Source organism: Diospyros lotus, chromosome 10 (genome assembly GCF_014633365.1).
Source record: "Diospyros lotus cultivar Yz01 chromosome 10, ASM1463336v1, whole genome shotgun sequence".
NCBI classification, from domain to species: domain Eukaryota; kingdom Viridiplantae; phylum Streptophyta; class Magnoliopsida; order Ericales; family Ebenaceae; genus Diospyros; species Diospyros lotus.
Window position 1 is genome coordinate 3,054,688 of NC_068347.1, and position 10,121 is coordinate 3,064,808.

Genomic DNA, 10,121 nt, shown 5'->3' on the forward strand with positions numbered 1-10,121 from the left:
TTGTCATTTCAAGAAAAGGAAAAATAATTATTTAAAACAAATCCTGATTATATGTAAATAGAAATTTTCCAGCCTCGAGATACATGGATATAATTTTGAAGGCGTGAGTAAAGCATTTCATTTTATATTTGAAGTCGTAATACCCTTTTATCTTGAAAATGTATAGGTAATACCCTTTTAGCTCCTATTGATAATGAATAAATATGAAAATAACAAAAAATTAAAAATTTTGAACATCTATAACTATCATGAATTAACAAAATTGACTCATTAATCATCATCATCAATTTATTCAATTCTATTAAATCTATTCCCCTTAATGTAAATGACCATGCAATCATCCATTCAACTAGACATTAACAAATGATACTAATTCCCCGGCTTTCTATTATTTTGAGACGGTTGCACAGGACAGGAAGGTTGCATTAAATTTCATTTTTTACACCACAGATATGTATATGGGATAATTTCTATACTGGATTCATTCACCTGCTTAGTACACCTCTTAAGGACTTTTTGCCCCCCCTTTCGATCTTCAACTCTTATGGGGTGTCTTGTCTCTTCTTCTTCAGTCATCCAAAGGCTGGCTTTAGTTGGTGTCCAAATCCTCTTTTACTTGTTTGCCTGCAAAGAGTAAATAAAATTTAAAAATAAATAAATAAATAAAACGAAACTGTCTTTCAATGGTATGCGATCAACTGCAGCATATTAAGAACAACACTCCCCATAGGGCTGGCTTTAGAGGACTCCCCATAACAAGGCCTGCCCTAAACAAATGCCAAATCATTCTATCTGTAGTCTCAGGAAAAATATCACTTTGTGGAAGAATATCGACTTTGTATCTACGTTGCAAAGAAATGAAAACAAGAAATGGATACGATACAAAACAGAAATAGAGAAACGGTATTTTTCAAAAAACTAGGAAACGAAAACGTGGGAGAACATATAAATAAAACAAATATAAGGGTATTTTTTGTAAATATAATTTTTAATATAAAAAAATAATTATTCAATCTAAAAATAATTCATGGACGGAAACGCATTTTTTACATTTTTCTAATATTATGAAATAGTTCCAAAATATTTTTGAAATTGCAGAAATGACCCATAAACGTTTTTAGTGTTTCTCAGCATTTCGATGCACGAAACGTTTCGGAACAATAAATCTCCAAAAATATTTGTTCTTATGCCCTCCTCCATCAAGTTTGCTATAGCTTTAGGCATAATAACCTATATTTTCCCTTTACCTAATTCTTCTAACATGTTCTCTCAAAAGGTCAAGTAGTCATCCACATGGGAGAAAAATGGATGTCTTTTATGCATAGAATACTTGTATCATGCATGGAATACTTGTATCCTAACTAATATTGCATATAGCCACATTCCAACCCGCAAAAAGCTGCAAATGGGAGAAATTTTCAAAATTAAGCAGGATTGGTGCTATTAGACGAAGGAGAGTTCTGAATTAGGAAATGGCACTTGTCCCAAAAACAAAACAAAAGGTCAATGAGGATACAGCATATGCAACGTGCTATGAGATTATCTTAGTTTCACACATTATAAAATCTGGAGCTCAAAAAGACGACGAACATGGAAAGAGAGTAGAAACCTAGAAAATGCACAAATAGCAGTAGTAACCAAGTCAGAGTTCAAACGAGGAAATGGCAAATATAACACCAAGAGATTGTCTCAGTTCAATTTCACATATCAGTGAAATAGATAGTTCAAAAAGAAACAGACATAGGAAGAGAGTAGGAACTTAGAAAATGTAAAGTGTGTCTGTAATGAGCACCAAGCTATTAAGTCAAAGTTGAGATGGTAGTAAAACATGAATGGTAAATAAACGATCCCATGAAAAAAGCACAATCTGAAATACGAAACATTAATATAGATGGGCAGAATGAAGAAAATAGAATATATCATAGAATGTGCTTTCTTTCATTCGATTATCAGTATATATTAAATTGTGAAAATATCAGGAGGAATGGCCCTTATAAGAGGGAAGCCATGCTGAGACAACAATGATGACCACGGAATATATACTGAGACAACAATAATGAGAAACAAGACAATGCAAGTTGAATCGGAAGGCAATGGAATATATACAATGCAATGTAGACCAACATTACATAAAGGGAATTCACTCTAGCAAAATATTTCTAAGATAAACAAAACCACGTGGGGAATGTAGAGGAATTCATATAAATGGTATAAGATTGTTGTATGTTGTATGTTGGTATAAGATTGTCATATTGAGTTATAAAACCTTTACCTTGTCATTAATTTTTATTTGCCAAGAATCATTCTTGGATCTATGGATGGGGTCACCAACAACGTAAGGTGGATGGACATAATTCTTTAAGAGTGGGACCCTATCTGGAGAATAGTCATCATCACTGTCATAGTATCTTTCTTGATGCGGCCCCAAAGCTTTCAGAATCATAGCCAGTAATATACAGAGTCCCTAATGAGACAGGGAAAGTAGAGGAATTTCAGAAAAATGTATAACTAGACAAATTCAGATATCAAAAAATAATAAAAAATGAAAGAAATAGAGAGTAGCCAAGAAGGGAGGGGGACCAATCGCAGAGACAGATGAATGCACTCCCTACAATACTGGAAATTATCTCTTGTATGAACCAAAATGAAATGACTTCAATTAAGTCTATTGCAACAAGGAGAATAATATGTATCGGGTGCAAACTAAATGTGAAAAGTAAAATAGATTTTGAGAATGAATGAAAGAAATAAACAAAAACAGGAAAAAATAAAAAAGTGTGCATACAGAAGTTTCATACTCATGAATCTCACAAGTCCAAGTAGCTCAAAGGCTATAAACTAATAAATCTCACTGTTGAAATGGAACCAAAAGACTTCAGAAGGAGTTGCCATTAATAATTAGTTTCCATCATAATTCTAGCTATGTAGTTTAATTGTGGCAACGATACGAATGAATGGCAAAAAGAATATGCACGTGCGCGCGCGAGCGTGCGCATGTTGAACGGAGAGAGAGAGAGAGACCTCGACACAAACAACTGTCAAGCCAATCCATTTGCACATTTCAAAATTCTTCTTGACAAAATGTTTGAAGTCATCAAAATACCCAGTTGGATCCGCTGGAAAGTCCTGATATTGAGGGAAACCAAATGACAATTAAGGCCACTGTAAATATGCATCCACTGTACATGTAAAACTCTTAAAAGAATGGGATCAAGAATGAAGACTTTAGATATACCTCCTCCCATTTGTGGTTCAGAAATACATCAGCAGTCACCGCAGCTTCCAGCACAATTAAGAAGAAGATGAACAGCATATACTATAACCCATCAAGGTTAACAATGAATTCATAATGTCCACAGAGGCAAACGTTAAATCTAAAAACTTTCACATATGAAACTTACTTTCATTCTAGAAAAATTAGACTACACTATCATAGACAGAAGAAAACTTCAATTGCAATCTTCTCACCGATATAATGACATCCAGGTTCGCTTCAATATCCTTTTGCTTGGCAAAAGGTATTATTTCAATTTGAGCTGCTCGAGGGGGGAGAAAGGATACCACCCCAAGATGACAGGAAAATTCAACGAAGATATTGATATTGCAATGTTAGAAACATGGAGGCCAGATTCCAAATATTGAATCATGACATCATTTTTTAGTGGCTGAACACTATTTAACCAAAATTTGTGAAACCAAGAGGAACAAGATTCACAATCTCTTGATGGGTGTCATTCTCAGACCAAGAATCAACAAAAGACTAAGCAGCAAAGTCTATTTATTGTTCTGTCAGAAAGAAACCTTGGAGAGGCTCCAGCTTATGCTTCTGAATTTAAGAAATAAAGGATTGGGCTACTCAATGCTTCTCATTATAAAACAAATTACAAAAACTGGCTACAGTAAAATTCTTGCAATTAAGTTTCTGAAAATTTTGAAATAAAAAATAAAAATAAACAGATAAAAGGAAACAGAAATGCAGTTTTGGTTGAAAAAATGAATTAAATTCAGTTAATTTTACAATTCATTCACAATTAATGAAAGCCACACCATATCACAGGAGATCCAGATCAATACATTGAATATTAGCTGTAGCAAAGCACAACCTTTCAATCACCTAAGGAATTTGGTATGTCACTCAATTATGAATGAAAAAGTAAAAACAAGGAATCCATAAGCAACCTAATATAAATACTATAAAATGATGAATGGAAATATAAATATCAAATTATGTGATTCAATCAAATCTCAGTGGTGACAGACCAGTGGTCATCGTTGGCATTGGTGATGAAGGTAAACAGAAAAATGGAAAAAGGAAAAAGGAGCTCAGGGGTCAAGTTCTCTCTTAGACTAAATGAAGAGTTTAACAAAATTCAAATGGAAACAACATGGAAACCAAAAGATGTTCATTTTGTGTTTTGCCACTTTTTTTAGGCAACCCTTAGTAGCAACAGTAAGCTTGCTCTAAGTTCAAGTTGCTAAAAACAGCCTTTTTTGCAGGAAGAACAAGGTTGCAAAGGAAGAATGAACCTTCTCCAACCCTCATTTGTAACGTGGGGAGCCTCGTGCAATGAGGACACCCTTTATATGCATTATTTTGAAAACAAAAAACACAGCCAAACACTGTTCTCTAATTTTCCTTTTCAAAATTTTGAAAAAGAAAAATAATGACAAATCAGACTGGCCTATATATAGCCCACTAATAAAATCAGTTTTGGGATGAGAAAAAAAGAACATCATCATCCATATGTTGAAATCCAAAGATTTTAGTCCAAAACCTTTAGGAGCCTCTCTAATATTAAGAAGAATTGCCATTTTTTAACTTAATATGCCATATGCCTACAATGCATACGCTAGAGCATTCATCCAAACAAACAATACAAAAAGTTCTGATTCAATTGCTTATCTATGGCACAAAATTAGAAGGGGTTGCCTGGATACAGGTGCATGCAACCTCGAATTTGATAAAGAATTCCTTTGAGTGGCTTGCTACAATAGATAAATAACTTTTGCACACTACCAAAGACAGTAAGAAAGATTCCAAACCATTTAGAAATAGCCCCATATTGTTTTCTGAAAATTGCAATTAAAAATTGAAAGAACAAGGAAGGAATGAATCAATGGAAAAAAAAAAAAAAAAGCTATAAGGATACGCAATAGAGGCAGCAACCATTAGCAGTCTCTGCTGCAACATGCCCAGAACACGTGATCACACACAAAGAGATCCCAAGGGCAAGAAAAGTGTACATGAACCTGCATAATAAACTTCTTAAAAAAACTTGAAGACTAATGTTCACTTGAAAGCAGTAGAAACATAAAGCAAAACAACAACAACAACAACAATCACAAGCCTTAATCCCGCTAGGTGGAGTCAGCTATTAGATGCATAATCATAAAGCATTTCACCCAAAAAAGAAAAAACAAAAACTCATCTCTTTCAATAAAGCAACCATGAAAATAAGCCTATGAGGTCGACATAACAGCCATCAACTCCCCAAGATGTTTATAGGAGTTAGGTAACTCCTGAAGTGAGGTTGCCAGTGGCCACTCTGAGATATTCCAGCAACATCGAGTCTCCAGCAGTGAGTAGTGGGGAAAACTTGAAAACAAAATGCAAAATTGTGAAAACACATTTTTATTATTTTAAAAAAAATAAATTTTTTAAATTGAAAAAGTAACCAAACGCCATTTTCTATTTTCTTTGTCAAAATAGTGAAAATGGGAACTAAAAGTTTTTTTGTTTTCAGTTTTTGTTTTCACTATTTTGACAACAAAAATCAAAAAAAGCATTTGGTTAATCATTTTCATTTTCCAAAACTTTCAAACTAATGAAAACACAAAAAGGAACTTTTCAGTTTTTGTTTTAGTTTTCATTTCTTCCCCCTTCCTGAAATCGACGGTCGCACTCTCACCACTGGCCACTCTTTCCGGTGGTACCTCACTCCCTGGTGATAAAGGATTAAAAGATCTGGGAGTCGCGACTGTGGGAGTTCTGACTCTCAGTTGGCAATACCAAAAGAGTTGCCAGTGACAGGGACAAACTCCGGAGGATAGAAAAGAAAATGACAAAATTAGAAAAACTAAAATATTGAAAATGAACACAAAGTTGTCAAACATGTTTAGTTTGAAAATAAAAATTAACTGAAAACGGAAAATTGAAAGCTCTATCAACCGGTCCCTAAAATATGAAATGCCTACCAAATAGGTCCTCAATAACTCATACAACCCCAAATTGCTCTGCATTATGTCCCTCCCATTCGCAGCAACCACACAAAGTAGATGGCTAGAAAAGTAGAAAGCCTTTTTCCTAAAAGCACGACTGTCCCCCTTCTAAGACACAACCGCGCCTTCAGCATCACAAGTTCAAAAGCACAATCAGCTTCCCCGTATACATTGTAGAACTCTGTATCGTTGACCCTCATAAAATTCATAACCTCCCTCCATAAAAACAAGCCCAATATTCAAGCTTTTGGAAATACCCTCAAATAAATACATATAGAGGGCGTCTTTTGCCCTAGCCATACGATTACTCGTCCAAGACCGCTAACCCTACCATTTGGAAATTCCTTCTAAGCATATATATATATATATATATAGAGAGAGAGAGAGAGAGAGAGTAGGGGGAATGTGAGGAGAGAGTTTACCAGGGAGGAGGAGAGTCGGGACCGACGAAAGGGGAAGGACGATGACTCATTTGCCTTTGCCAATCCCTAATCATCCACAAGCCATATAGAATCATGGCGATACCGACCATGCCAATCAACGAATTCATCAGCTTCAGAACCGACTGTATGCAGCTCCTCGCCATCCTCCCCATTGTTGCTGACCCTCCAAGGCGTCCGATTGATCGACCGCAGCCCTTAATTACAGAAACAGATCAGCGAAAACCCTTAACCCACAAGAGAGTTAGGGCTAGAATCGATCGCAAAGATTCGCCCTGCTCTTGGCCCCAACCCCAGCCTTGGATGATTTGGTTGATTTGCCCTTTTCCTAGGAATTTTATCAGCTTTTTTCCTCTCTTTATTTATTCTTTTGTGCTTATCTTTTATTTTTTTAAAAAAATATAAAACTTCAACATTTTATTTGAAATTATAATTTATTTTTATATTTTATTTGTGCGACAACAAAAGTCACTAGTTTGTTTAGAATTAGGGTTCACAAAATGACCCTTATTACAGAAGTTAACAATAGTTTATCGAGATCGAGGGTCAAATTTTTCTTGACCGATTTTAATTAGAATAAGATGAAAATAGAATTTGATATTTTCATTCTCAATGCATATATTAATTACGTTGTTTAAAATTAGAGTAAATTAAATGACACCTTATTTATGAGGTCAATGATAGTTGATCGAGATCGAGGATCAAGTTTTTCTGGACTAATTTTAGTTAAAATTAGATAGAAATAGGATTTGATACTTTTATTCCCGACATTAACTCGATAATATACATATGTAATAGAAAAGCACACTTTTTGTGTCTTTTAATTTTTAAAAATTAAAACTAATTAGTCAAGCATCACTTTTAATTTTTGTTTCTAAAATAATAAAAAATAAACCATAAAATTAAAAATAATTATATTATCTCAAATGACTTTTAATACATTTGACGATGGGCTTTCCAATTTTTAGTAAAAACACTCAAAGTCTACAACAAACCAAATTTAACTTGACCTAAGGTAGAAAAGACTTAAAAGCCTACTCAAAAACTTAGTCAACCAAATGCCATGAAGGCCTTGACCCAACTCACATCTAACTTGCCGAGTCTAGAAGATCAAACTTGTCCATTCACATGTTATCATCCTGATTTATGCTAACTTTTCTACCACCGGCGGAGCCACGTTTCGGCCAGCTAGGTCTTGGTTCAGCTAACTTTTTTATTTTTTTAATATTTTATATATATTATTATAAATAATTATAATTTTTATAATTTGGTTAGAACTAAAATTATACTTTGGTTCGGAGTAAAATTCTTTCTTGACTCCGCCACTGTTTTCTACTCGTTTATATAAAAGTATGGTATTCTAGAAGTTAGGTATAACATTTATTATATATTTATTGAATCACTACTACATAATTTCTAAAAATAATAACTGACTTGAGTATTGAAAAATCTACTAAAAAACTAGACCTTGCCCTCCTTTTTTTTTCCTGTAGAAAGAGATAGTTTAAACAAATTCAATCTCGAGAATTATTAAGACTACCTCAAAATCGAGAAAAAATCAAAAAGAACACAACTAAATTACGAATTGAGTGATGATTAACTCTAAAACTCCCATCAACATTAAAATCATTCTCATGTACTTTTTATTTTCTTTAAAAAAGATCAAAGAAGTAGCTAAAGGATTTTAAATTGTGCATTTGTTGATGTTCAATTTATATTTTATGTAATATTATTAATTATTAATTAGGTTTGAGATGACACTCAATGAAAACGTTGACATCTTCTTTAGGGTAAATTGCACGCAAATCAATTGGATTGGAAGTAAATTATGATATTTTATTTTATTTATCTAACACAAGAAAATGTTAGACATCTTCTTTAGGGTAGATTAGAAGTAAATCTCATATATATATGTTTGAAGTGTTTACTTCAAATAATTGAATGAGACTAAACATACTAATTTGATTTAATTTTTATTTTTAATTTCTTTTAATATGATTTGTGTTGTAAATTTTGAAAAATATATGATGTGGATATAAATTATGCAGTATTATAGACAAACATGTAGATGTCATGTACACTTCTGTAATATCTTGGCCATAAAAATGCAATCAAATTTGATCAATAGTTAAGGACTCGATTCTTCTCGAACATTTTAAAATAGAGAGGTAATTTTCACATTTCTAGAGACTCTACTTGAACTCTACCCTAATATCTGAGTATGTGTGGTGTTTGGAAGAGCAATATAGGAAAAAATGAGGACGATGCTAATGGTGGTAAAACTAAAATCTTCACTTCGTTTCATGTCTCTCTCTATCTAATTTCATGGTGTTTGAATGTAGAAGACAGCTAAGAATGAGATATAAAGAGGTTTGTCTCTTGTAAAAATGCTTCCCTTGACCATGGTGACAATTCTCTCCACTATTGATTTTGAGCTTTATTATTCTAACATAACCCCTCTCTCTCTCTCTCTCTCTCTCTCTCTCTCTCGCGCATTTTGTTGTGGTTGAATGTAGAAGAAGGTTAAGAACAAAGATGAAGAAAAGATTATTGCCCAAAAAAATAACTCAAGAGGAACTAGGTTTTATAGGATTAGAAAATTTTTCTTTCAATTCTATAGTTTTTAAATTTGAGTTAAATGTGTGATTTGTTGATTGATAGATAAAAACAACGGAGCTAACAATCAAGCACATAATACAAGATTTTATAGTGGTTCAACTTAAAAATCTTATGTCCTCTCTTTTCAAATAAAAAATATAGATTGCGTTCTCCTTACTTTTCAATTTTCAATTTTGAGTTTTAAATTCATTTTTAGTTTTTATTTTTATAGTCTGGTTTTAAAAAATTAAAAATGCGTTTTCTTTGTCATTTTGAAAAATTATTTCTCAAAACAGAAAATTAAAAAATGTGTTCTCTTCGAAATTTTGAAAATAATTTTTAATGATATTTTATTCAATAAATTTGATTATTCAGTAAATTAGAAATATTTAATATTAATATATTATTAAAAATACATATATTTTAAAGTTAATAAATTTTATAATATTTTTTTCATTATAATAATAAAATATGAATACATAAATAAATAAATGTGTTTTGAGTTTAGAGTTTATTTTGGATAAAAACACTCAAAATAACTTTTTGATGTTTTGAGTGTTCTTTATAATTTTTTTTTATTTTTAAAAATATATTTTTAAAAATAGCAAAGAGAACGTGTTTTTATTTTTTTTTAAAAAAATAAAAATAACTTAAAAACAACGAAGAGAACACAACATTAAAAATTCCTTTAAAATGAATGAGAATAATTCTAGCTTTTGCACAAAAGCTAGAGCCTCCTTACAAGTAATTTTGCTAATAAGATCACAACTGCAGCAAATAAGAACCATCACAAAGTGAGACCACCTCACATGTAAATGAGTTAAATATAAAGACAAACTTATAGAGATCAAAACAAAGAAGAAG

General features: G+C 32.3%; 1 protein-coding gene across 1 annotated transcript; it reads right to left on the bottom strand.

Moving 5' to 3' along the window:
- Positions 1 to 364: 364 nt before the first annotated feature.
- LOC127812187 (tetraspanin-19) lies at positions 365 to 6,991 on the bottom strand. The gene is made up of 6 exons (XM_052352543.1): positions 6,642 to 6,991; positions 5,151 to 5,250; positions 3,236 to 3,316; positions 3,022 to 3,126; positions 2,273 to 2,464; positions 365 to 624 (listed from the first exon to the last, which is right to left on the bottom strand). Exons 1-6 carry the CDS (start codon positions 6,812 to 6,814, stop codon positions 613 to 615), a joined length of 663 nt encoding a protein of 220 aa, XP_052208503.1. The 5' UTR covers positions 6,815 to 6,991; the 3' UTR covers positions 365 to 612.
- Between the last annotated feature and the right edge of the window lie 3,130 nt (positions 6,992 to 10,121).

Bases quoted from the DNA above. Each gene is read 5' to 3' on its own strand.
- LOC127812187 (XM_052352543.1), bottom strand. From the start codon at position 6,814: ATGGGGAGGATGGCGAGGAGCTGCATACAGTCGGTTCTGAAGCTGATG. The intron at 5,251-6,641 runs GTAAACTCTCTC...TTTATTATGCAG, and splicing joins CCCGACTCTCCTCCTCCCTG to GTTCATGTACACTTTTCTTG. The intron at 3,127-3,235 runs GTATATCTAAAG...CCTCAATATCAG, and splicing joins TGAACCACAAATGGGAGGAG to GACTTTCCAGCGGATCCAAC.